Source organism: Mucor velutinosus (assembly GCF_035048745.1).
Source record: "Mucor velutinosus strain NIH1002 chromosome Unknown tig00001547, whole genome shotgun sequence".
Classification (NCBI taxonomy): domain Eukaryota; kingdom Fungi; phylum Mucoromycota; class Mucoromycetes; order Mucorales; family Mucoraceae; genus Mucor; species Mucor velutinosus.
Genome location: NW_027041901.1, coordinates 30,630 through 58,608, shown reverse-complemented (window position 1 = coordinate 58,608; position 27,979 = coordinate 30,630). Strand labels below are relative to the sequence as shown.

General features: G+C 39.5%; 8 protein-coding genes across 8 annotated transcripts; 4 read left to right on the top strand and 4 right to left on the bottom strand.

Annotated features, from left to right (window-relative positions):
- Positions 1–614: 614 nt before the first annotated feature.
- Positions 615–4,750, top strand: ATC70_006431 (uncharacterized protein; the record flags this gene model as incomplete). Its single annotated transcript, XM_064825706.1, has 6 exons — positions 615–710; positions 761–1,024; positions 1,100–1,275; positions 1,341–1,472; positions 1,535–4,071; positions 4,131–4,750. The coding sequence occupies 6 exons, from the start codon at positions 615–617 to the stop codon at positions 4,748–4,750; spliced, it is 3,825 nt and encodes a 1,274-aa protein (XP_064687220.1).
- A 116-nt stretch (positions 4,751–4,866) lies between these two features.
- Positions 4,867–5,744, bottom strand: PMC1_4 (plasma membrane calcium; the record flags this gene model as incomplete). The annotated part of the gene is made up of 4 exons (XM_064825705.1): positions 4,867–5,247; positions 5,299–5,472; positions 5,529–5,638; positions 5,699–5,744. 4 exons carry the CDS (start codon positions 5,742–5,744, stop codon positions 4,867–4,869), a joined length of 711 nt encoding a protein of 236 aa, XP_064687219.1.
- A 422-nt stretch (positions 5,745–6,166) lies between these two features.
- Positions 6,167–7,523, bottom strand: ATC70_006429 (uncharacterized protein; the record flags this gene model as incomplete). The annotated part of the gene is made up of 7 exons (XM_064825704.1): positions 6,167–6,374; positions 6,431–6,516; positions 6,574–6,701; positions 6,756–6,969; positions 7,021–7,140; positions 7,202–7,317; positions 7,373–7,523. 7 exons carry the CDS (start codon positions 7,521–7,523, stop codon positions 6,167–6,169), a joined length of 1,023 nt encoding a protein of 340 aa, XP_064687218.1.
- A 9,748-nt stretch (positions 7,524–17,271) lies between these two features.
- On the top strand, positions 17,272–17,768 carry ATC70_006428 (uncharacterized protein; the record flags this gene model as incomplete). The annotated part of the gene is made up of 2 exons (XM_064825703.1): positions 17,272–17,301; positions 17,373–17,768. 2 exons carry the CDS (start codon positions 17,272–17,274, stop codon positions 17,766–17,768), a joined length of 426 nt encoding a protein of 141 aa, XP_064687217.1.
- Positions 17,769–19,527: 1,759 nt separating this feature from the next.
- On the top strand, positions 19,528–19,865 carry ATC70_006427 (uncharacterized protein; the record flags this gene model as incomplete). The annotated part of the gene is made up of 3 exons (XM_064825702.1): positions 19,528–19,540; positions 19,600–19,697; positions 19,770–19,865. The coding sequence occupies 3 exons, from the start codon at positions 19,528–19,530 to the stop codon at positions 19,863–19,865; spliced, it is 207 nt and encodes a 68-aa protein (XP_064687216.1).
- Positions 19,866–21,136: 1,271 nt separating this feature from the next.
- stp1 (Low molecular weight phosphotyrosine protein phosphatase) lies at positions 21,137–21,967 on the top strand (the record flags this gene model as incomplete). Its single annotated transcript, XM_064825701.1, has 1 exon — positions 21,137–21,967. One exon carries the CDS (start codon positions 21,137–21,139, stop codon positions 21,965–21,967), a length of 831 nt encoding a protein of 276 aa, XP_064687215.1.
- A 3,283-nt stretch (positions 21,968–25,250) lies between these two features.
- Positions 25,251–25,763, bottom strand: ATC70_006425 (uncharacterized protein; the record flags this gene model as incomplete). Its single annotated transcript, XM_064825700.1, has 1 exon — positions 25,251–25,763. One exon carries the CDS (start codon positions 25,761–25,763, stop codon positions 25,251–25,253), a length of 513 nt encoding a protein of 170 aa, XP_064687214.1.
- Positions 25,764–25,956: 193 nt separating this feature from the next.
- Positions 25,957–27,799, bottom strand: PTR2_3 (peptide transporter ptr2; the record flags this gene model as incomplete). Its single annotated transcript, XM_064825699.1, has 10 exons — positions 25,957–26,113; positions 26,182–26,197; positions 26,286–26,526; positions 26,588–26,830; positions 26,886–26,991; positions 27,051–27,102; positions 27,163–27,316; positions 27,374–27,408; positions 27,466–27,720; positions 27,781–27,799. The coding sequence occupies 10 exons, from the start codon at positions 27,797–27,799 to the stop codon at positions 25,957–25,959; spliced, it is 1,278 nt and encodes a 425-aa protein (XP_064687213.1).
- Positions 27,800–27,979: the final 180 nt, after the last annotated feature.

Below are 27,979 nucleotides of genomic sequence, written 5' to 3'. Positions count from 1 at the left end.
TCATTAGATAAAACAAGAAGATAACTCGACCTGAAGTAAGCTTCAGCTTTGATGGATTGTAGCTTTTTTTGTTTGCATTGCCTAACGTTGCTGTCCATCTGACATGCCGAGTTTTTCCTTGTGGATACAATAAAGACTTGATATTGCTGCCTTGCATTCAATGTACAAATTCTTCATCAATGGATGGACCATAACTGTCATTTAGTCTTGTATAACAACCAGGAGTTGATTTTTAGCATACGTGGCTACCAGAGATCTCACGTGATGACTTGCCAGGCCTTTATAAATCAGAAAGCATAGAAATTAAGAAAATTTGTTTTTCTTTTCCAACATTTTACAGTTTTTCTCGGTAAAAAGCACCCTTCTTTTTTCATTGAATAAAAGGAGATAATCAATCTTGATCAGAAAAACAATATAGAAGAAAAGAGTGGTCGTGTTTGCTTACTGACTGCCCTTTATTTCGTATCTTGTTGCCCTTTCTCTCTTTCTGTATTACTGTTTACCACGAAAAGACGTAAAAAAAAAAGACACTCTTATTTTGGAAAACATCAACATCTACTACAACAACTACTTCAACAACTAAATACATTAGCAACCACTAAAACAACAACAACATGTCTTCTGACGAGGAGGATTCCGATTGCCCTTTGTGTATGGAGGAATTGGATATTGCTGACCGTAATTTCAGACCTTGTCCTTGCGGCTATCAGGTTTGTTTTTGGCTCTTGATTTCTTTTGCTTTGCCTAACGCTCTTTTTAGATCTGCCGCTTCTGTTGGCATCACATCAAAACCAACTTGAATGGGCGTTGTCCAGCTTGTCGAAGACTGTACAGCGATCAAATTGTCGAGTTCGTTCCCGTGAGCGCAGAGGAAATCATGCGTTTGAAGAAGGAAAAGAAGGAAAAGGACCGTCAAACACGAGATATGCGAGACCCTAGCAGACGCCAGTTGTCCAATGTCAGAGTTGTGCAGAAGAATCTTGTTTACGTGCTTGGTCTAAGTTCAAAACACGCTAGTGTTGAGGTAATAGCATGAACAGCTCATTTTAGTCTAATTTTCGTATTAACGCCCCCTCCCCCCCTCCTCTCTCACAAATAGAACGAGTTTTTCAAAAAGTATGGTCGCATTGAAAAAGTGGTAATAAGCAAGCGTTCTGCCCCTTCAACTGGTTCTAGCTCATCTGTGGGAATCTATGTCACGTTTGCTCGAAAGGAGGATGCTGGAAAAGCAATTGAAGGTATCAATGGTATGGAGGTGGATGGTAAAACCGTAAGGTACAGTGAAGTGACATGAATGCAATGCGTCAAATCTAGTCGATGACTGACATAGTTTCCCATAGAGCTTCGTACGGCACTACAAAGTACTGCACCTACTATTTGAGACATATGGTGTGTCCCAATCCTAATTGCATGTACCTTCACGAACCCGGGGATGATGTGGATAGTTATAGCAAGGACACGGTCGCAATTGGGTAAGTTTACTATGGGCTTTCTGTACGTCAGGGACAGATAATAACTCACTTGTGATTGACAGTAAACACGCCAATACAGCCTCTACCTCTACTACAACATCTGCATATCCCAACAAGCGACCTGCTACAGCAACCAAACCTACGACAGCCACAGCCACCGTAGCTCCTGCCGCTACTCCGGAAGCAAAGCCTGCTACTGTACCTCGTACATGGGCTCCCATACCCAAGGTTGTTCCTATTCCTCCTGTTGTCATTCCAAAAGAAGAACCTATCGCACCCCCTCCCCCCTCTCCCCCATTTCAAGAGATCAAATCTTCTTCATCCACCAAGCACTCTAAACCAGCTGCCAGCTCATCGTCATCTACATCTGCTGCAGCCAAGGTAAATGCGACTCCCAAGGTTCACAAAAAACCAGCGGCTTCTGAGAAGCATACCAAGAAACTGACGATACCTTTGGTACCTGAGGAGGATGAAAAGCCTGCACTTCCTGCTACTGCTTCTTGGGCCAAGGCCCAGCCCGTCGTAAACCATGAGAGTGTTATCACACCCGCCAATTTCGGTCCTTCTTTGTCTGATGCTTTGAATGCACCTCAAAAACCCAAGCATTCTCCCTCGCTCAAGGTCAAGAAGGAAAAGAAGAGCAAAGGTAAGATGGTGCGTCTGGAGGAATTTGAAGAGGCTGAGAGAGAGGCCAAAATGGCTGCGAGCAGGCCCAAGGTGGTTCCTAAACCGGAGGCCGCTCCCATCGCTTCCCATGCTGCCGCTCAATCTCCTGCCCCAGCCATTGTGCCTGTTGTGCCCAAATCTCCATCGACTGCCAAACAAGAATCTGTTACTCCTGGCGACACCGAAGAAACTCAAGAGCCTACTGCTCAACGTAAGTTGCCTTTGGAAGAGACAAAAGTTCATGGACAAGGTTCTTCCACCGGTGATAAAGAAAAAGAATTGCAGCAAGTCCCATCTGAAAGTATCGTCGAGACACCTGCTTTGGATGAAGCTATGCCTGAAATGCTGGAGATCAAGGGACAAAACACTGCTCCATCAGGTGAAGAACAATCGCAATTACAGGAAGAGGATATTCCCATGGAATTGGAAGCAACCCCGCCTCAAACTGCTGACGAGGATGATGTAGTTACTAGCAAGGAAGAGGAGACTTCTCAAGATCAGGCTCATACTGAGACTCAAGATGAAGCGCCTTTAGAAGAAAATGACGAAAAAATGGAGAACTTGGCCTCATTAAATGACACGATTATTAAAGCATTTGATGATGCTGCTGCTGCTGCCGCCGACGAATCATCTGAGAAGGTTCAATCTGACGAAACTCAACAAGAGCTCAAAGATGCAGATACTGATGTGTCTCGGCCTGAAATGGAGGAACAAAAATTGGTTCAAAATATCTCATCACCTTTGGCAGCTATGGACAGGCTATCTGCTCTAGTTCAGCAAGAGATTATGGTGGATTCGCCCGAGCAACCCTCGCGTAATGTACTGCAACAGCCTCAGCAACAACAAATGCAGCCACCTCAACCTCAACAGCCTCATCCTGGTATGAACAGATTTGACCTGGGCATGCCTATGCAACCGGAGAACCGTCGTATGGCACCACCTGGTCTCAGCGGACCTCCTCCTCCACCCCCTGAATGGATGAACCGTAGTTTCGATCCATTCAACGGTCAAGACCCTTCTCTTATTGCTGCTCGTCGTTTACAGCACTCTCAACGTATGCTAGAAGCAAGTGGTTTGTTTGCAAGTGGTGGGTTTGGTCATCCTCCAGTTCCTCGCTTTGGATTTTCTCCTGATTTTAACCGTGGTCCCAATGGATTTATGCCTCATCAAGCCCCACCTCCACCTCCTATGGGTATGTTCCCTCCACCGCCTCATCCTATGATGCGACATGCTCCTCCACCTCCACCTGAAATGATGAATTTGCAATCGCCCTTTGGTCCACCTCCACAATTGCAACAGCAGCAGCATGTGGAAGAACTTAGAAATGAGTTTAATGGACTGAATATGAATGGTACTGATGAACATCATCAACAATCACGTGACGATCTTCGAGCTCTTTTGCCCAATGTTAAGATCAGCTTCAATAATCTTCAAGAAAAGAGACGAGCCGAAGAGTTCTATCAACAGCAGCTCATCATGCAGCGTCAGCAACAGCTGCAGCAGCAACAACAACAAATGCAACAACAGCAAATGCAACAGCAGCAACAGCAGCACCTGCAACAATTGCAGCAACAGCATATTCAACAATCGCAACTGTATCAACAAGAGCCAAGAATGTCAGAGCAAGAGCAGATACCCACTCGTTTGGACAACAGTGACCCTAATATAACAAACAGCTCTTCAAGACATGCCTCCTTCACCGAGGCTTCTTCGCCCTCTGTGCAATCAGCGCAGGAAAAGGTGCTATTGAGATCACCTATGAATCAGCAATGGCAGCCAGATCAGCTCTCTGAAATGGTAGAAAAGAAGAACAATCCTGATGTCCGTGTTGAAGCGCAAAACTTCTTTGGTGAATTCCTTCGTAAAGCAGCATCGTCTACTCAGCAGCAAGAAATGTCTCCCAAGCGAGATGAACCTTCTCTTCAACCTGCTGGTAAGATCATCACATATAGGCTCCATAAATTGTATAGTGTACTAACTCGAGTCTTTTAGCAGCTACTTCATTGTCCTTCCAAGACCCTGCTATCATGTCTGTTCGTCTCGTCAACAATGAAATGTCTAGTAGCGACATTGTGCGTTCTCAGAATACCATTCTGCAAATTCTAGGTGGACAGGCACCACCACCACCACCGCCACCTGCCTCCATGATGACACTTGAAAAGCAACAACAAATGCATCAACAGCAGCAGTTCCATCAACAGCAACAGCAGCAACAGAGACAGATGGATCCTCGATTTGCTATGGAACAGCAAGGAAGAATGATGCACCAGGACCGTCCATTCAATGATATGGCACCCAAAAGCTTCAATGGCATGTTTATGGGCCACCATCCTCCTCCACATCCTTCTCAACAGCAGCAACAGCAACAGCAGCAACCATTATTTCATCAACAGGGGCATCCTCCTCCCTCTCCATCCAATTTCATGAACAGCTTCAGAGAGGCGCCTCCTCCAATGGGTAGTATGATGAACCGTATGCCACCTCCTCCTGGTATGATGCGATCGCCCATGCCACCTCTTGGAGACATGAGATTTAGAGGCATGAATGGACAGCACCCACCTCCTCCTCCTGGCATGTTTTCTAATGTACCCACAAATGAAGATCATCCATAATTTATACTGTTTCTTTCTCTTTCCCTTTTGTAATTTTCTCTTTCATTTGTTCGTTACTATATTAAACACTTGTAACCCTCTTCTGTTTTTATATATATACACTCACAATAAATAGTTTATTTGTTGACAAAATTCATACTATAGCCTCCGCTTCCATTAGGATCTGGTTGTAACTGGAAATTGTCTGTTGAAAGACCAAATTTACCCAGGATTGAATTGCCCAAATCCTTCAATTTGCCAATCATCTCTTCCTTCTCTTTCTCTGTCTTATCCTTGATTTTGTTGGGCAGCTCTCTCTCGGCTCGTTGACATTCACGTAGGGTATATGCGTCTTTTGCTTCTTGTTTCAGCTTCTTGTAATCTTCCAGAGACTCTGTGAGTGATGTCGATGTATCCATCTTTTCATTGGCTTGTGCTCTTCTCAACAATGCTTTTATGTACTTTGGATCTAATGTCAATGCTTGAGTACACATGTCGCGCGCTTCTTTGTACTCGTTCTAGTAATCATCAGTCATTGTCCCATTGACTTGCTCATATCTATCCAATACCTGTTTCAAATGACACGCAGCTATATTTCCAAAATAAATGGCTCTGTTCTTGTTGAGTGATAGAGGGCAGACCATCAGAGCGTTTTCGTATTCTGCAATGGCTTCAATGTAATTTCCTTGAGCAAAATATGCGTTGCCCTTTGATTTGTATTCTCCAGCTTCTTTGATCAATTTCTAGAAGCACGTACGTTTAGTTGAAATGCTACTTGCGCTTGATGCATACGACTTACCTCTAATTCCTCGGCCTGATACTCTTCGCTATCAAAGAATACATCACCCTCATGGTCTGCTTCCACTAATTTATCAGCCTCGCGAGCGTCTTTTGCTTTCTGTTCCTCAACTACTGCGTCATAAGAGTGAGTTTAAGTTCATCCAAAGAGTAGACCTTGAAATACGATACCGTTTGAAGCCATTGGCTCTTCGGTTATTTCCTCAATTACAGCCATACTATTGAAAACAATAATAATAACAATAAAAAAAGAGTGCAGTTACTTTACAATAACATTTTCAATTTAATATCAGTTGTTCAAAATTTTACACTTAAGCATCAATTACATAGTAGGAACACCAGACCGGAGATTCTTGAATGAGCAAGGCAACCCTCAGAGCTACTCCAATTACCATTAATGGTTGATCCTGAAAATTCATTTGTCTTGGTATCGACTGAATAGTAAGTCTTTTCTGCGAAAAATCACAACACCTGATTATGTTTATGGACATTGCGTTGTTAGGGAAAAGCAGTAAAATGCTATGCACTCTGTAAATCCGTCTAATGCATGTTTGCGAAGCTGTCAAAATAGCATTGCATGTGTATATAAGACGTTCAACTTCAATTATGTTTATTGTACATGTTTTCACATTATACAGACTACTCTTCTTCGTCATTCTCGTCTTCGTCTTTATCTTCTTCGTCATTTGCAGAGGCAGTGGTATTTGAAAGTGTTGATGTGTAGTACCACATGTCATATTGCTTGGCAACCTCAGCAGCTGGAAGAGGATTATTTTCAGGCACGCTGGATACTGTATAGTTGCTAGGGTCAGTTTTATACGGGGAATGATTAACAGACAGATTGATACTATTAATGCAATCATGTTAGATGACACAATCACCACTCGATACGCTGCTACTTACGTTTGAATATCCTGTCTTGGTGTTGTCCCGTTGATTAAAAGCTCCCAATGACGATGTGTTTCAAGCACAATCTCAGTAGCAAATGCCTATTTGCGGTAAATCAGTTCCATGCATCACATATAACAAATGAATGCGTGATTTACCTTGTTCTTTGCTTCTCCATTGAATGCAATATCGTTTTCTTTCTTGCCTTGAGGAAGCTTATACACTCTGAAAAAGGTATCCGTTGATTTCAAATAGCCTGGCATGTGAGTTTCGACATCTTGAATATCTGCATAATGGGGTCAGTCGTTATGCATGCTTCATGTAGGGCTTAATTATTTACCATTCATTTTGTCGAACAACGGGTCGTTGGCATCAATAACCACCACCTTCCAATCTGTTTCGTCCTGATCCAACAGACCAATGATGCCCAAAATCTTGACTTGCTTGATCTGACCCACTGTACCAACACTAGAACCAATTTCAATCACATCAATAGGATCGTTATCGCCCTTCTTGTTGGTGTGAGGTGAGATAAAGTTGGGGTCTTCCCATGTCTACAATTCATTAGCCTACATGCTTCAGTTGAACATGGACAACACATATACCTGAGGAAAAGCGCCATAGTTCCAGATGTAGCCTTTGAATGGAAAGATGTTGGGAACAAATCTGGGGTTTCCATCAATGGTATCTTGTATGATTGGGTTAAGAGGAGTTTCCTTGTTGATCTAACAACGAATGCGGTTAATATTTCATGCCATTTGGAGAGCGGCTGCTGTGGTGCTTTACCTCGTTTTTAGCATTTGTCCATCTTGGTATTTCTACCACCATATTGAACAAGGTTTTCTCGTCATTTGCATACAGTGGAATGTCGTGGAATGGAGAGATGATATGGCCGTCTTTCTCTGTTCAATGTGCACATTTAGTATAGGCTTGTTTGTTCATTCATGCCAATCTTACCATAGTACAGTTTGTAGTCCACCGAATTAGGGGCACCTATCGTTCTGGTTGTAATGCCTTCAGCTGTATTATTGGCAGCCAAAACAGACGGTATGATAGAGCCAAAGAAGAGTGAACAAACAAAGGTGGAAGATACAGTTAGTAATTTCATGTCTAAACAAATACAAGAAAAAAATAAGTAAACAACAGTAAATTCGTTGTAAAAGTGCTATTTATATAAGCAATTTTTTCTCCTGCTTTCCGAGCAGTGTTTCTAATTACTTCATAAGGTAAAGCTGTATTTTAGAACATGATATTTTTAGATGCCCTCCCATGAGGCTTCATCATGATGTGATATAAAGTGAGTTCACACACTGGCTCTAGCCGAGTATTTAGCAAGGCCTTTATAGGTTACTGCGATCAAGCAAACAGCATAGGGCGAATCAAATGAACCTCGTTCTCGCGTTAAACAAACATGTAGAATCAATTAAATGTGTAACATTTCTATCAAATCCATTTATGAAATATAATTCGCCAATGGTTCTCCTTAATGAGAGCATATCCGAGATTCGTTGTTTGTTCCTTCAACTTGTTTGCTTTTTTGTGGGAAAAAGCTCCCTCTTCGGAGAGGCTCATGCAATCAAACATAATGCATCCCCATCTCGTAGTCAGTGAAAGCGTCAAAATCTTTACTTTAGTAATAATATGTATGGAAATTGGAAGCACTTTATTGAGCCAATCTAAATCAAGTGAGAACGCAATAAATGGAGTTGTGCCTGAGTCAACTATAAAATTTGCACTGCCTCAGAGTTGTTTATACTCTAATGATCATTTCGAAAGAAGTGACATCAATTCAGAAAGAGATGTCATTGTAAACCCCATCATCAGGAACATGACCTTTTTTTTTGAGCAATTCACGACAGCCATCATAAAAAGATGCAATCAGTGGCCAGTTTATTACTATATCTATCCTTTGAGACATGAAGTGTTTGCGCCGGAAACCAACGTTATAAGGCCTTTCAAGCAGATGATTGTTTTGTTCAAGATAGTAATGTAAATTTTGACGTAAAAAGAATTGGACTAGTCATGGCAGCTAATGCATTTACAGCGTACATATATGCCCATTAAGCATGGAAAAGGCTTTAAATGCTACGCTAGATCGCAAGATGGTGATCACTCTGTCGTATACCAGGCTCAACGACATAAATTTTATATGGATGACGAGGAAACATTATGCTACGAAAATGAGAGATGGAACTCTGAGCACGTTGCAGATAAAATGAATTTTTAGTATCGATGGTGTGGTTGCTAGAACACCAATCTCGATCGACCAATCAACCGGATGCTTCCTGAAAAGCACTAAGTCATAAAAATGGTGTAGTAACTCTATTCTACTGGCTCTTGATTGCTAAAGGAAGTTTGACTTGTTGAACGGTGATAATTCGTATATAAAGGACCTCAAAATACTTTTCGTTAAAGGTTCTTTAGTTTTAGTGTCTAGTCATTTCTATACGTCCCTTTTTCAAGTGTCTGTAGATATCTTCTTTATTACTATACGAATGTTTGCGCTCCGGATGGCTCTCTATCTTCGATTCGCTTCGGTGAGAACCAATCTTCGCAGCGGCAGCTAACGTTACCCGTCGCCCTTGCGTATCTTATCAAAATACTGCTACTTTCATTTTAACCCTCCACTTACACAAGAAACCCCTTTATATTACCTGTGGATCTGATTCTTATATGATGTTCTACATCCATATATACGTAGCTACTTTATATATGGGCAAGTATCATACTGATATTATCCTTTTTTCAGTCAAGAGTGTGCCTAATACAGCAAAATCTGAGTGCATTTGAACTGCGTTTTCTTGCGTTCAGGGACGTTTTAGATTGTCAGAATAGCACCAAGCAATTGCTCTCATCTAATAGTTACTTGTTGCCACTATTGCTCAGCTTTTTGGGAGCCAAAAATAAACATGACCAAAAATCGACCAAAAAGCATGAGGTACCCTCCTGGTTTTCATCGAAAATCAAACGATCGCGTTTTTGACCTTCAAAATGAAGACTTTTACAATGATACATATTAATCCAAAACGTTTCTCTTGATCCAAAGCAACCTATGAAACCACTTTTATGAAGTTTTCATATGCAATATATGGCTTTTTTCGCTAATAACCGCATATCATGTTTTGCCAAATTGCTCAATAGTTTCATTCAAAACATCAATTATAATTAGTACCATTGGAAGCACCTTGAAAAGTACTCCAAGAATGTATTGTTTAGAATAACGAAATATAGACAGAGTAAATACAATTAGAACTGAATATATTTATTATGTTATTCCAAGATTGAATAGGGATCAAAAATAGTGTAGATATCAAAGGTATTTATAGTTATTTGACAGTGCCGCAGCAATAGGACCTTGATCTTGAATGCGGGATAATTGTATAAGCCTTGAACCAGTAACGAGGATGTGCTGCATCAGAACTCATGAACCACCAGTCAAGGATAAACAACAAAGATGATCCAGGATAGAATGTTCTTCCTAATAGCTTTGACGGAAGAACATTTGTCGGAATTGAAACCCACTTCCAGGGACGAAAGGCCATAGGCTACCACTCTCTAGGAACCAGGATATAGATTAGCCATTTGATGGCACCACTCATGTTCCTTCGTGCTGCTTGAATAAAGACCTCTCACTTCTACTATGCATCTCAGCTCATTCTCAGATCCTCTTATGTAATAAACGACGCCTAATACATTTGCCTCTCAGAGATGATCTATATCCTCAACATGTATTAGGAAGCGTTGGGTAATCATCACAATCTTTATAGTCGAATTTCGCAAAATAGTTTAATCAAGTCGAAAAAGGACGAAACCTGAGCAATTGTGAACAGAAAAAATATACTGAGTTTGAATTGATTTTGACGGGCGTTTCTGCTGCTGGCAATGATGATTGCGATACTGACCGAATGGAAACCATGTATCTGAAAGGACAATTGCTTAGCCCAAATATATGTATATATTTGCTTTTGTAGAGAGTGTTTCCTTGTAAAGGTATCTTTCGCAATGATAATCTCTCGAAAAGTCAACTCTGATATTATAGCCTTTCTTTCACTATTAATTGATTGTCTAAAATCTACCTGATATCTCTGATTTAAAATGTCTTTGACGAGAGCCCACCACAGGGCAACGCCGTCATCGAGCGTAGCAAGATCAATCGGCTAGTTGTCTTATACAAAATAATAAAAACATTGTTAGATTTAGTTAACATGATGCCAGAATCGAAAAAAGGTATGATGGCGAGTGAAGAGGATATTTTATTGGTACGTTAACCAAAGTGTGTCTATAAGAAATGATAATGTTGTTGTGGAATACATCCACTATGATCTGCATTCCGACAGTTCATCCAGTTACCAGATTTAGATATAAACTGTATGTACGCTGGATTAGATGTACGATATCGATTTATACTATAAGAAGATATGGACTTCAGATACGCTAGTACTATAACACTACGGCCCAACTGATGTTCTCATATGATAATCTATTTGATGTTCCCAAATGAGCACATCGATGTTCCCGAAAGGTGAAAAATGCTCTCATATGGGGACATCGGCGTTCCTAAACATCTATTATAAGTCGGCCGATGTTCTTATGAGAACATCCGAAATGTTCCCATATGAGCACATTCATATTCTTATATGAGCACATCGATTTTCAGAAATCTGAAAAAAAGAGTGCTCCTACAGGGGTCGAACCCAGAACCTATCGGTTGTGGATCTGACGTTCCTCCCACTAAACTACCCGAATATCTTATTGAAATATATTCTTTTAATTTAATAAGTAGTTATTAGGTAATTTTAAATTGCCATTTTCTCGTGCAATTTATAATACGTTTAGTAATTTTATGAATCTTACAGATAATAAAAGTCTCTCTGTTGCCTACAATATTATAGTTTAGCTATTAAAACCATTTTATTCAAGTGGAAAACTACACCTTCTCAAATGAGAACATCAATGTGCTCATGAGAACACCGATGTTCCCAAAAGGGCACATCCATGTTCTGTGAGAACATCAGTTGGGCCGTAGTGTAAGATTCATACTATATAAGATATAGGCTATAGATGGCACCACGGACATGGATGGCGCTATAGACTTATACTTGTATTCCGACATTGACTACGGATGTTTACCATATCTGGATAGGCACCAAGATTAATGCAATATGAGTTTGTTGCTTCAGATGTGCACTTCATGATCCACGCTATAAGACACATGCTTATATCCGTGATACTAGCTACAGATACTTTATGTACTACAGACTTGTACTATATATGAGACATGCTATAAACATGCATACGATATGCTATAGATATACCATATACCAGATACATGCTAAATGTTGTGCCAGAAGGGCTACTGTAATGAAATAGCCACCCAAACGCAACTTAATTGAAAACCAAAGTTCATCAAATAGCACTCATTCAAATTCATGCTATTTGGATCTATTAATGAAAGCGCTCAAATGTACATCAAAAACCCATTTAAAAATACTAAAGTAAAGATACACGCTTATATCGCACATCGTGTGAATGAATCACTCCTGATCACAGTGTATTCAATCACACCCATGATGGTCGTAATAAGTGATGGTATCTTTATCCAAATAGAATTAAATCAATAACAAGCATATTCAAATATGACAACTATGCCCTGCTGCCATAGTTGCACAATATCCCAGATAAAGGATTCCATGCTTCAATAACAAACATCACACTTTAAACAATCAAGGTTACATTAAATCATGCTATGACGATAGCTCACCCAAGCCCATCAAGGTTACTCAAATCGACCCTTATGGCCAGTGCTCCTGCATTGATTACCACTTTAAATCAAACATCAACAACATTTGCCAGATAACGCAATAGCAGCACCTATTGCTCTCTATCATCACTAATCCTACAAGCCAGATGCAAATGTATAAATACTCTTCTTTTTTTTACTCAATTCCAGGATCTTCAGTTCATTTTATACACAAAATAAAATACAGTTGATTTCTATTGTATTTTACCTTTGCTTTATTTTTTTTGTGAAATCTATTCAAACCTGATTTCACTGCAGATGATAAACAATGCGTGTTTGTTGGGGCATTTGATACTACTGCTGGGAGAACCCTGTGCCTAGTATATTGCTGTATAGCACACACTATTACACAAGCTTTTTTTTTTTTTTTTTTTTTTACTGTAAAATAAATTTAAGATACATCCCTCATATGAAAGTGTTTAATGGATGCTAGATCAAATGGTTGCACCTTGTCTTGCCTTAGAATATATAAAAAGAACTTAAATTGTAACAGTTTAGATACCCTTTTATTACAAAAACAATATAGTGTTAAATGACAGATCAATAGAAGATCAACTAACTAAAACCCTTTGGTGCCTCATCCTCCGAGCCAATCAAATTGCTTGAAAACTCCGCTGACCTAAAAAAAATTTGCGAGGGTTTCCCCCGGTTTTGATGTGAGGCAAAATTTTAAGCGCCGTTATAATAGTAGTATAGCCGCTGCTATCATCAAACTTCCCTCAGGTGCTAGAGCATGCCTTACTTACACCACCTAGCTTTAAATACTGGCATTGAGACCCTCAATCATCACTAAAGTAAGTAGCGATAACCAAGTGGAGGCAGCCTATCCACCTCCTAGCCTCGGATAGAGTCTTGTTGAGCTTCAGCGATAGGCACATCCACGCAACGTAAAATAAAAGGTATGCTTCAAAGAAACATAATAATAAAAGAAGCGAACATAATAATACTATAGAAGTATAGTACGTTATGAATAAAAAATTAAGAATGTTCACGTTATTATATTCTTGTTATTGCAACAAAAATATATACATGAGCAATGTGCATGATAACAGTCTGATGATGTAAAAGAACACAATTGCGCACAATTGCAGGAGCAACAGTAGCAGCAGTATAAGTGTTGTAATACAACATGAAGACCAATGTTGTTTTCATGTGAAGCGACAGAGGCAACACAAACAACAATCCACAGCTATATAACATAGTATCACAAGAAGGGTAATACAATTATATAGCAGTGTGTCATGCTTGTTGTTCGTAAATACAAAGCAACAACATTGCAAGTATTTGTTGAGCTGATCATATCACAGCCAGCAAAAAAGAAAAAAAAGGCAATAAAGCAAACAGCATGAATGCATTATCGCGGGAAAGGAAGCAGTAGTACAAACGTTCAAAGAAGTTTATATCATTGCGACCGCAAGAAAAAAAAAGATACTTACCACTTCTTACCACAGCATCACGACCAGAGACAGACCAGAGAACCAGCATACATCAGAGACAACAGACCACAGGATAAGCAAACATCAGAGAAGAACCACCGAAGCAACGATATAACATCAAAGCAGCCACCGCCAAGTGTGCAGCCAGTGCACAGCAAAAGATCAGAAATAGATCCCTAGTAGAGTTATTGCAAGTAAAACCACGGTATAAAACGCGTTAACATTGTATCTTACGTCTATTGCATAACTGTCAGTTATACTTGCTTCAATTCTATTCACAAAGGTAGCGTTGTTTCATGAGTAGAGAGCTTGCGAAGTATAGTATATGTATATATATAAACGAAAAAAGGAAAAAAATGCTAATAAAAGGTTGAGGCTAAAAGACGTCACTGTTATCAATGTACCGCAAGGTAAGTACTAGAATTTGATAGCTTGCTACAAGGCAGCAAAGCAAGATATGAATTAGCAATTTTCACCATGAGGTTCGCCAACACCTTACCTATTAATCCGTTACATGTAATTAAGAGGTAATATTTGACAAGGGTAGCGAATTTACGTTTGAATTGAGCTACATACTAAAAAGAAAAAAAAAGGCGGTATTTTAAACTATCAATAGCCCAACCTCCATAATACTCAAAATGAGGATTCATGGATTTCTGAAATCGTTCAGCCTTAATATCATGCGATTCTGATAATAACATTGCTTTCCAGCTAAATAAAGCTTGGAGTAGAATTTAAAGGAAAATCTAATGATACCAATTTTAAGTGTTTCGGCCGACGTTATTAGGCTGATTTTTAATAGAATAGTTTTTGCGATTTTTTGGCTGTTTTTGACAGATTACCAGGTTTCTGTCATCAGAGCTTTACTTGCAATACTTATCATAGTGTAGAACAGACAAGAACCTATCGAACAAGCCCTGATTCACACCTCTAGTATGGTTCTATCACGAGATATCGCCAATTTTTTACCTCGAAAGAAATTGCTATCCAGATTTTTGCCTTGCTATCACAGGCAAAGTTTGCATAAAAATCGATGATTTTGCAAGATTACATTTTTTTGTCATATCTCAGGAAAGACGTGTCGTATTTGAATAAAACAAAAACCATTGAATAGCTCTACGTTGGATCTACTTTTATGTAAACAGTTCAAGTTACAAATATACGCTCCCTTCATGATTTTACTTAAAAACTCTGTATTTTACGATCTTTAGGCAAAAACGTTGTCGAACAGTTCTAAATAGAGTTATATTAGCCACGGAACTTGGTGCAGAACTGAAATGCGCATCGAATAATACCACACATGGATAATGTTATGTATCTTGTACACAAATAAGCTTATTTTTTGTCTGTTTTGGAGATTCTCTAAGGGGAGGAGTATGTATCGAATCTGCACTACTTTATCATCTATGCTGTTCTTCAATGTGTAGACCAACAAAGAAGGAACTATCCTTTAAGGCCTAAATCAAGGAAAAAGACTATCGTTTAAAGCCTTACATTTAAAGCGATACCATCAGTTTTAATAGAAGAGCTACACTACCGAAAAGGTCAGCTCCAGCCAAACTGTCGAAAATGGATCGCTCGAAGGTAGCATTTGCTACAGTGGCGCATATAACTTTTCTTTTGTGCATCAGCATTCGTCAGCACTAGTCCATGCATGTGCCCTGTGTTTATTTTATAAACTTGAGTACTCTATAGGTGTTTCCGTGCTGTTGTCAATGAAGAAAAATGTGCTTTTGCCACTATCAACTCCAATCTTCGGGGGGGAGGAGAGAGGGGGGGATTGAAAACTCCATTATGGAAGAAAAGTGTGGAATACATCCACTATGATCTGCATTCCGACAGTTCATCCAGTTACCAGATTTAGATATAAACTGTATGTACACTGGATTAGATGTACGATATCGATTTATACTGTAAGAAGATATGGACTTCAGATACGCTAGTGTTTAGAATAACGAAATATAGACAGAGTAAATACAATTAGAACTGAATATATTTATTATGTTATTCCAGGATTGAATAGGGATCAAAAATAGTGTAGATATCAAAGGTATTTATAGTTATTTGACAGTGCCGCAGCAATAGGACTTTGTTCTTGAATGCGGGATAATTGTATAAGCCTTAAAGCAGTTAACGAGAATGTGCTGCATAAGAGCTCATGAACAACCAGTCAAGGATAAACAACAAAGATGATCCAGGATAGAATGTTCTTCCTAATAGCTTTGACGGAAGAACATTTGTCGGAATTGAAACCCACTTCCAGGGACGAAAGGCCATAGGCTACCACTCTCCAGGAACCAGGATATAGATTAGCCATTTGATGGCACCACTTGTGTTCCTTCGTGCTGCTGGAATAAAGACCTCTCACTTCTACTATGCATCTCAGCTCATTCTCAGATCCTCTTATGTAATATACAACGCCTAATACATTTGCCTCTCAGAGATAATCTATATCCTAAACAGCTAGTACTATAAGACTCATACTATATAAGATATAGGCTGCTGCTATAGATGGCACCACGGACATGAATGGCTCTATAGACTTATACTTGTATTCCGACATTGACTACGGATGTTTGCCATATCTGGATAGGCACCAAGATTAATGCAATATGAGCTTGTTGCTTCAGATATGCACTTTATGATCCACGCTATAAGACACGTGCTTATATCCGTGATACTAGCTATATATACGTTGCATCCTAAATGAGTCAGACTTCTGAAGTGAAAAAGGTTATTGCATTACACTATTAAAGCGGTGTGTAATGTCAGTGAATGCTCTTTCATCAAAGGTGCTAGGATAATTATTTTGTCTACTGTCGCTCATGTCAGTAAGCTTTTCTTTCAGGGGTTTAATCTTCATGTACGCCTTGCCTACTATCTGCTTGTCTATCTTCTCCTTCTGGTCCAGTATGATAACATATCTCTAGATGCAGACATTGACCTCTTGCCAAATTTCTACGGCAAGTTCATCTATTCAGGGATATAATGATCCTGCCCAAGGTGTCCAGTTCTATAGAGATTGATTGCGTCAGATGCTATGTGTGGACTTGCTCAGTGCTATTCAACAGACACTACACAGTATCCATAAGAACTGTCCGTAGATTCCACCCTAGTTGCAAAGGTACTTCTGATATGCATGCAATTTGCAATGCTGGTACGTACACATTTATGCGTGTCTATGAAACAGTTGTTTGTACACATCTTTGGCCAAGTCGAGTTGATGACGCCAGCGCCATGGCAAGTTTAGTAAGGCTGAATCCCTCCGTGATCGTATGATGACTTTTGTTACACAGGTATAGGAAAATGTAAAACTTTTTGTTATGAAAAGCGTTGTTGCAAAATTGAAGGGAAGGATACTTACTAAGCACTACATTTGCTTCTATCTCTATGGAAAATGATAATTGAGAGTTGCTTCACTTTTGGTGATGTCTCAAATTAACTGTAGAATACACGAGGAAAAGTAGCATCTCATTCTGCCATGCTTTATTGACGCGTATTGCTATGAGAAAAGAACCTAGACCACTATTCTTTGAAGGCAAATGCAGGTATAAAAGTGAATTCATGCAGTAGATTTTATTTCTTTACCTTTTGCTCTCGTTTAAATAATTATTGCTAAAATGTTATTACGCTCTGGCTACGAATACAGTGTAAGTACCATGACACAAGACAACTACCGCGAAGCAATATTTCGTACTGACATATAAGCATTCATGCCTAGTTCTCTGCTCCTACCTCTACCACTAGCATCCGCAGCAGTAGAAAGAGAAAGTCGGCAGATGATGAGTTGGATGAGCGACCTTTGAAGAGACAGGATACTACTCTTGTCCTTCAAGGGGAGCCATCTATCTCCTCTCATCTTACTCCTCCAGTTGCACTTCCCTCCTCTTCCAATCCGCCTCTACCTTCTTCTTCTTTATCCGAATTACCTTCAGTGGGGGATGGAAGCAACTCTTTCAATGATACAGTTCCTGTGGAGGAAGAGTCTGCTGGCAACGAGAGGGGTTCTCGGCGGGTACGTTTCCACAAAGACGTGGTTACGTACCTGTTTGAGGCTGATGATGAGCCTTGTAGAGCGGCAGACCACAAGTATGTTGATTACCTTGATTACATCTAATGTTTGCCAATCTCAAGGTTCATCATTCTCTTTCTACTGTCTTTCCCTTTTCTTCTTTTCCGCAAGTAACAACAACAACAACAACAACAACAACAAACTTGTTGATCAAAAAGCTGCTCAAGATGTATCCATTCTGGTAAGAGAGAAAATTTAATGCACAAAGTCAAACCTATCTTACAGCTGCTTAACAAAGGGAACGACAATTATCACTGTGCCTGGGCCATCGTAACAAATACCAGCAGATTAACTAGAAACGCGATCCAGTCAAGGTACCATCGCTGTAGATAACGGTAATAGCATTATAACAGACACAGATAAGTAAGTCAACGTGAGATGATATATAACAACAGCGGCAATAGCAAAGCAGCTGACTGACCCTCTTCTATCAACTTTTAATACAGCATCGACAACCATGTATATTAAATAGCCATTTGTTGCAAGCCATGATGCACAGTCATCAATTGTCACAGCCAAAGTATGAAAAGGGAATCAATCTTCAATTCATTTGCGAATACAGCATACAGCTCGCTCAGCACGTTATCAAAAGCAAAGCTCACAAAAAAAAAAAAAGATAGCACTGGCAGTAGTTTGAAAGACATTCTCAAGTTCAAGCACGATATCTGGCGCCTTCAAAATATGTTTCAGCCTCTGAAAAAGTATTGATACGACTCTCTCAGCACTTCTGTGACTCTAGCATTATCATTGACAGCTTCGAAATAGGCAACTTGGGCCTGATGAAGACGTTATGGAACTATTTTACAAGCATTAGCAACGACGACACACTTGAATTTTTATAAAACGAAGCATTGAACAAGTCCCCATACGGCAACAATGTGCAAAAGATTCTGAGTCGATTCGACACCTTTGAAGAAATGACAACATTGGAATCCGCCCTCAATGACTCTCCAGAATACACAGCAGTGTATTATTATAAAGCCAACAAAGATACATCTCAGAACAAACACAATATACAGCCGTTCTCTCAGTCTATCATTCTATCTTTTTGATCGTGTTTGGGTTTGTCGCGCTAAACAAGAGGAGAAACGTTGCTAGTATTGCCAATCGACAGTCTGATTCAGCCACCAAATACAAGGAAATGAAAGAGAAGTCGCTGCCTGCTGTCAAGTTTTAATATTCTGCCTCCTGCCATCTTCAAGTGTTCCAATATCAGTACCTTGTCAAGACTGTGTGAAATGTAAACTGACCTCCAAAACCTACGGTGCATTATGTACAAAAACTCTCTCATTGTGGCTAGCTCATGCCTGCTTGTATATATATACTGGCTCTTGAACTAAACTCTTTCTCTGGAACTGGCCATTTGCTTATTCCAGGTACACCATTTGGTTATCCTCGACTCACTGATTGCTAGCAAAACATTCAGAATGCGTAGCAACATTCAGGATAAACATCTCAATGACAATGCAAATCAACAGCCTGTACTGGGTAGTATAGGGGAAAAAAGTGAGGATTATGCGCACACAAATGCTGGTATCTGCCGTCAAGATCATATACATGTTTGAAAGGTGGCCTATACTGCTCCAAATCGAATACATGGGAGAAAAAGGCACTGGAATGGGCTCTATCTTGTACGTTCAATCCAGCAGCATCACAGAAACACAAAAAATCAACCAGGGAACGATACAGAATCGAGAAGAATAGTTCGCAAGTAGTAGCTGATTATTCGAAAATGCATCAAACCAGGATCAAGATGATCAAACGCCTTCTTTAAGAGGTACTATGTATAATAAAATTATTTATTATGCAGCATCAAGGTAAATATCGCTCGTCAGACGCTTTTTACCCATAACTCACCTTTTGTTTCTACTTCTAGTTAAAATCAACAGAAGCAAAAAACATTACTATATACTTTGGAAAAATCTCTCTCTTGGTCTCATACTGCCTGAAAAGAACGACAACTGTGAACTGGATGTAAGTCATTCCTAAATAAACATTGCATGCAATGTCAAGATGAAACTTACATGGTTATGTTTGTATGCTTAGACTAATGGACGGGTAATCATTGTGGATACCAACAAACTGAAGCGCTTTGACCCACTACAGAATACTCATTGCTGGCACTGGCATATTTCAAAGTAAATCAACACTTTTACAGGAGGCTTCAGTGGATGATTCACTATCGATGGTCTAAAACAGCTGGCACCTTTTGAATCGGTATTGTTCTTTGGCAAAGCATCCAAAGATGGGAGCTATATTACGTTACTCCATAAAATTAAGAATGATCACGGTGTAATCTCATCAAAATTTCAATTTTACAGACGTGGAAAGCGCCAAAACCGTCAATTGACGGCAGAATCATCCAAAGCACCCTTGATTTGATAGCTACAAGCCCTCTGTCATGACCCATGCCAACTCGAAAATGATGTACTTTTATTATTCGCATTTGTGTGATACCAAATCAAAAACCACTTTACAAATAAATTGCATACTTTTGCTTGGTTGCACATACGGGAGCTCAATAAGATACAGTGTTTCAGGCATCTAGCAAGCATGGCCAACTCCTTCTTCCGAGGAAGTCGTTGGTTTGTTTACTTGTAGTATTTTTCTCTCGAGGAAAGTATCGGGTCGAATTAATTTCAACATTTGGTAGTTGTTGGGATCTTGTGCTATACGACAGGAATTTTCTTTTGCAGTGTAATCATTAAGAGATGAATTCGGTTCTTTTTTTTCCACATAGATGCGAAGCGCAATAGTCTAAGCCAGGGATCAGGAAGTGATTAAGAAATCATATTACACTTGACTTCCATGTTTTATAGCATTTGTCATACTATTGATGCTATTTTAAGACTGAGAATGTTGAAATTCAAGCCAAAGGCGGGGAGCTAAGCAATGGCTGGGCAAGCGTAGCTTGATCAGTTCATGTGCAAATATTCAGAGCAATACACCGTATCATTTAGCGCATGAAAGTCATCCCACTTTAACAAAAAGATATAAGACAAACGAAACTATTGTACAGTGCGCGAAAAAATCGTTCCAGTGTTTTGCCAATTCGTAGTTTTACACTTACAGCTCTGTCAATTTTTTCCAGTTTTAAAACTAAAGTAAGACTACGAAAGCTTGAGTTTTTAGCCACAAAATGAGCTACTAAAATAATTGATACAGTAGATATTAAGCAAGTGCAACTGACGTAAAGTAAAAAATTTCGATTTTGTAAAATTGGAAATATCGCTTGATGACCTTATTGTTTGTATACATTCCACGAAAATAATCTGAGAGCCGTAATTTTTTATATCAGTTATGTTTAAAATGTTAGTTATCCGAGGAATGCTTAAAAAAGTATAAAGAAGCCTGAGATTTTGGTCTTTTCCCTCATTATATTTTACCATCTTTACTTCATCACTTTTTTTAACATGACACGTCCCATTCCTCAGGAGGTTCAAGGATCTGTCAAGGCTCTTTTCAACCAAGGTTGTTTCCTCCGTGCCATTCAAAAAATCTTCCCAAATTTGTCCGTCAGTGTACTTTCTCGCTATAGGAAGAAGTTTCTTGGTCATTCAAAACATGCCAAACCCGGAAGACGCAGCAAAATCACTACGCAAAATATGAACTACATTGAGAGGAATCTCCGCAATAGTAATTTAGACGGCCCCAAGGGTGTGCAGTGCTACCTTGCTCATATGGGAGTTCAGATGACTTTGAGGAATATACAGTATATACTCAAGCGCAAAGGGTTCAAGGCTAAAAGAAAGGTAAAAACCAATTTCGTGTCTGCGGAGAACCGGAAAAAACGTCTTGTGTGGGCCAAGAGACATCGACATTTGACTGCGGACGATTGGCGTAAATGGGAATTTTCCGATGAAACTAGGGTCAATATATGGGGATCTGACGGCGAATCTTTCTACTGGACTGACAGGCCCACTGAGTTGATGCCTCATCAAACTGAGGCTCAAGTCCCGGCAGATGGTGGTGGCGTTGTTTTCTGGGGCATGATAACAGCGGAGGAACCCAGCTATGGCTCCACCATTACCGAAGGAACTGTTAACTCGGAAGTTTATGTTGTAATTCTGGACTCATCTTTGCTAGACACTATCGAGTACTATGGGCTGGACAAGAAAACGTTTAGATTCCAGCAAGATAACGCAAGACCACATACTTCTGGTCCCATTAAAAAATGGTTCACGCATCACGGATTCTCTGTTCAAAATGTTCTTGATTGGCCTCCCCCCAAAGCCCTGACCTAAACCCCATTGAACATGTCTGGCATCAACTAAAACGTCGTTTGAACAAGTACCCTACTAGGGCCACCAGCATTTCTGAGTTAGAAGACAGAATTGAACAGGAATGTCATAAATTCACAAAAGACGACTGTCTTAAATACATAGGCAGCATGCCACGCCGAATCAAAGCGGTTATCAAGAGTAAAGGTGGTCCAACTAAATATTGAGCTTTTTTATAAGATTTAATAAATTCGACTTTTCACTTTTCATGAGGCTACCATTCTTTTTCTAATTACGTGAATAAAGTGCATAATATATCATCCGATAGCCAACTACTTAGGCTATTTATGAAACTAAGCAAACCCCAGTAGCTTTGATATTTGCAGAGAAAACTGGCTATAAGTGCAATTTGGCAAAACACTGGAACGTTTTTTTCGCGCACTGTAGTATGTAGGCAAAAAAGGAACACCCACACAAAAAAGTGAGTCAAAAGAAAAGCATAATAACAAATATAACATCAAAGATGTTCAGAACAGCTCGCTGTCGTTGCAACAAAAATGCATACATGAGCAACGTGCATGATAATAGTCAGATGTAAAGCAACACAAACACGCACAATTGCAGGAGCAACAGCAGTATTATAAGTGCACAATACAACATAATGATCAATGTTGTTTTATGTGAAACAGCAGAGGCAACACAAACAACAATCCACGACCATATAACAAAGTAGTATTACAGCGACAATACAGATATATAGCAGCATATCATGCTTGTTGTTCGTACATACGAAGCAACAACATCGCAAGCATCCGCTGAGCTGATCATATCGCAGCCAACGATAGGAAAAAAAAGCGCTACAAAGCAAACATTACGAATGCATTATCACGAGAGAGGAAGCAATAATGTAAACGTCCAGAGAAGCTTTATATCATCGCAACCAGAAGAAAAAAAGTTACTTACCATTTACCATAGCCACGAATAGGCCATAAGAATATAGGCAATCACCAGAGACAGACCAGAGAACAAGCATACAACGGAGACAGCAGGCCAAGAAAGGCCAGACTAGTAGCAGCAACGCCTGCAGCAATATCAGCAGCAACAACACCAGCAGAAGCAACAGCAGCATAGAAAAACCGAAGAACGAGGGACACCAGAAACCAGACAAAGGTTAAAGAAGCAACCTCAAGAGAAAGAGACCAAAGAAGCAGGCAGGAGAGATAGTAAAGAAGTAATGGCGGCAGCACCTACGTCAAACAGGCAAAAAAAGTTAGCGAAACATAATAAACAAATTCGATTAGTGCTGACTCTACGTCTTTCAGTGCTCGTTGTCGAATGGTACCTACTATATTGCACTTCAAAGAAGCAGTACCACGTACTTTTAGCATTACAAGTCTATGTTATCAGAAATTAGAGTGTTATTTCAATCAAAAGGGTTCCAAAACGAATATGGTTTGATAATAAACGCGTTTTGCAAAAAGGATAAAAAACGATGGAGTGGAAAAACGAGAGGGCGCCTTACCCGACGTCACGTCCAGTAGGTTTGGTCTCAGTCTTCTGTCGTAGCTGCCGTACCTGCTGCACTTTAATTTGAAATTATGCAGTGGGTATTTTCGTGTTCAAATTTGACTTGATTTTACATTCTTTAAACGTTTTTGCTAAATTTGACTATGAAAATTGTCGTTGTCATACTTTAATTTCTAATGCATTTATAAAGAGTCAATGAAGGCGCATCGAATGATCCTAGTTACTTTCAGCTTTCAGACCGAAAATAATGAGCAATCTGCGAACATTTCAAAACCGATTTTTTGCGAATATGTCATAATTTAGCACAAATAATTCTTATAGAGAAAACTTCCAGTGTTGCATTCCATCTTTACGATCAATTTGGTCTGATATGTATCATAAGAAAAGTCTCCATTTTTGCGGTGAAAAACGCGATCGTTTGATTTTCAAGAATTTTCCCTTGTTAATACTCATGTGAAAATGACGATTTTCATGAATTTGCAATGACCCAAAAAAAATTGAGATAAAACATCAGTAAGTAAGTGGTAGTCAAGGGCAACCGTTCAGCATTATTTTCAGGGTATAAAATGACCTATAAGACGAGATATTTACGTTGAAAAATAACCAGATTTGGGTCCAATTTGACGTGTAACCGATGAGTGAGACGCTGTATTGCCAGATCCGTGGGTAAAATCAAGTTGTATTCAATAGGCCGGTTGCGTTGCATAACACAAAGCTCAATTCTAATGACAGGGTTTTTTTTATCAGGATGTTTTTGGCTTGGAGTTTTTTTTCAAAAAAAAATAGCGCAAAATGAGCCAAGGAAGCGTCCTATTGTTATTTTTCAGTAAGTGCAAATGATTTGTAGTACTGTAAACGTACAATTATGAGCAAAATATCGAACGCCAGTAAAAAATATGTATGAATACTAGAATTTGTGGTCAAGTTGCCACGTTTTAAAATATTGGATATTTCTGTTGGCCTTCATTTTTTTTTTTTTGCTCAAGCTTAGCATGAAAGTCAGCCACTGCATCGAAGCGATAATTCATTCAAGCTTACAAAGCAGAGTTAGATAACTTGCTGGACGATGCATTGATATCCTCGTATAAAGGCCAGGAAGATGTTACATACGACAGTTTCACCACAACGAAAAGCATATAAATCCTTTTTAACAACTCTCTTCATAAGCCCTGCTTCTAATTTTTATAGTTTTTGCATGTCCCGCTATAAAACAAGCATCGCATCGATTGTTTTGAGTCCACACTGTATATGACAGCTACACAGGTGCGATCAAGCGGTCAAGACTTTACCAAATAGCGCATATAGCCTTTCCTTGATTATAATAGCGCAGCCCTTGAGTCTCTCAATTTTAATCAGTGGGTTTCATTGTTGCAGCCTTTACTCAATATCAAAATGCACTGCGTTAATAAGAATAAAAAAAAGTGTAGTATATAATTAGTTGAGCATTGCATGGTTGCGAGTGTTTATAATGCATTTTGCCATTTAGATATAATAAAATATCCATCTTAATAAAGATTCATACACGATTGGGCATAACACTGGATTATCAACAACATATGTTACGTATTTAACAATGGAATTTCTATCTGTAGGTGCCGTCATTGCTTTCATTTACGCTCATATTATGATAGGTTACATGTTTTGCACATGGATTCAACAGGGTGAAAATTATTCTTCATCGATGGTACAATAATAGCTTTTGTGAAAAGTAACAAATACAAGATCAGTGTACATGAAATCATGTGCGATTTATTTCCAAGTAAAAAGAAGATTAAGGTGATTATCTTGCTTTGGTCTGAGCTCTAATTTGAGCAGGATTGAACTCTTGCTCAGGGTTCCAGCTACGAATAGAGCGTTCATATTCACGACTTCCCCAAAGGGTATCTAAATCCACGGTATCAGGCTTTCGGTAGGACTGAGATTCAGCGTCAAATGATTTTTGTACATCATCAAATGTTTTGTATGGGCTTTGATCATATTTGTATGTAGCGTATTGATCTTTCTCAACAACAAAGTCCTCCGGTTTGTAAGGACTTGGCTCTGGCTCTTCGTCATCCCAGTTTTCTTCAATAGGCTCTGGTTGCTCTTCTCCGGTGAATCCAGCACTAGCTTCCGCAGTAGATTGAACAGACTGTGGGACAATTTGTTGCGGGGGCTGTTCCATAGCTGCAGCGGTATTTGCTGCTTGAGGTGCAGTAGCCGGAGGAGATGGTGGTGGCCCTTCATTCTGATCGACATCTGCAGACCCACAACAGACAGCATATCTCAGTTTTTGCACAAAAGAAGTAGGCATTTTACAAATGAGAAATTGATAGAATAGAAAAGAAGAACCAGCGACGAAAGCAGACTTTTATAATGATTGAATTATCATGATCATGCTGCATGAATCTCACACTTGATGATAAAATGCAGTTTGGTGATGGTAGCTGATGATTAAGCATGTTTATTATAAATCATAAACAAGTACTTTTTCAGTCATTTCTTTCTCAAGCATCAGCTAGTGCAATCAATTCATGAAGGATGTCATAACATTCATTCAGCAATGCAACGCAAATAGCTTGGCCTTCTGGTATATTTCCTTCCTCATCACAAAAAGTACCATTGACTCTCATATTATCGATACTAGCAAGCTTCATTTGGTACCTGTTCTCCAATCATTTGGTCAGTAAACCCCAGACGAGTGATCCACATCTGCCCATAAAACCACTTACGGATAAAGATCCCGAACTAGCATGGACAATGACAAAAAAAAAAAAAAAAAAAAAAAAAAAAAGTGAATACTTGAATTCTGGCTTATGCAATGTTTTGTGCCTACCTGAATCTGGCTTTCCCCATTTTGTCACTTCTACAAGACATCGTCGCACCGTGCTCAACTGATTATGAACAGGCATCAACGCCTCTGCCACTGGTACATTCTCACTCAACATCTTTGCCATGATGCGATAACACCCACGCAATAAAAAGTTGATGACAGCTTGACCTTCTGGAATGGTATCCGAATTGGGATCTTTGAAACTACCGTCCATTCGAAGTTTCTCGACCTCCTGTAATTGCAGCTATATCATCAAGGATTCGATGATGAGAAACGTGAACGAGTGAGGCGTATAGGTTGCTTACATGGTAGGTGTATAAATCAGTCTCTCTCAAGGTCCATTTATGTGTCAATGCTAAGCGCTCTAGCTGTAATTTGATTTGCTTCAATCTATCGACAATGGGTGCTAATGACTCGGATACACTATTTGTGGATGCTTTCAAATCTTGCGATTCCTCATGTAACTGTTCTAGCAGACCTTCAATCAACGCTTTTCCTTTTGGATTTGACTCAAATAACTGTAGTTTTGAATTGTCTAATTCACGGAGCTACATGCTGCATGTGTCAGGTACAACAGATACACCACCTTTCATTTGTACCCACCTTTTCCTGTATTTCGTTTACTTCAGCAGCTGTATACCCGGTTGGCTTCTGAGCTAAAAGGGCTAATTTTCGTCTCAAATTGATCAATTCTTCATGCAAGGGTTTTCTGTTTCCGTGTCATGGTGAATAAACTCTTCTCTAAAGCAGTGGTGCACAACTACTTACAATGACTCTGAGACATCTTGTGTGTTGGCCAATAGAACAGACAGCGAGGATTCTGTAAGAGGATCAATGAATATCGCGCACACCGGATGCATACATGAACACAGCTACGTACTGCACTTTTCCAGTTTATGTTTCAGGACCTTGACGAATGTTGAATCACTAGCATCAGAATACAGAATGTTCTCAATGTCGTTTAGTCTCTCTTGATTTTCCAATAAAATTGTATCCGTGTATGTTCCCATGTGTGATAATTGATCCAAGTATCTCTACATGAATGCATGAATAAGCCCAATGTCTCATGGTAGTTGCTACTATGACCCTACCTCCACAGTGACCAGTTGAACATAGACAGCAGGACCTACAGAAGACATACATTCAATATTCCACCGCCAATGTGCCTATTACCAGCACCTACTTTCTCTGTTTCTTCCAATGCTCATAAAGAACAGGGACAACAAGGCCATGATATCGTCCAGAACATCATTTAGTCTGTTGCGAGAGGCAGCATTCCAAATATCGCCAGTTCGAGTTTCGTTTAGAAGCTCTACTTGTGTTTCTATTTCCTTGTAGAGTGGGATGATCAAGTTGGCGTCTGGATGGGCCTCACGGTCCTTTTTCAGAGCAGACAGTTTGTGTCTTATTGTAATGAGGTTTTCTAATATAGGTATTTCTAAAAGAGTGCATGCCATGAGTAACATGTATCGTATGTGTATATCCTTATGCTGCTTACCTTGGGCAGGGACACGCATTGTGTTAATATGCGGATAGTAGTATGTATGAGAAAAAAAAAAAGAAGACGAGAAAAAGAGAAGCAGGGAACTGTTTTTGATTTCACTTTTTTTATTCCATAGATGGAATTCTTTGTAACCTTAAGGATTCCCCACCCAATCATGCTGGAGGTGAGACGCGCTTGAGCTAGAATGTTTTAG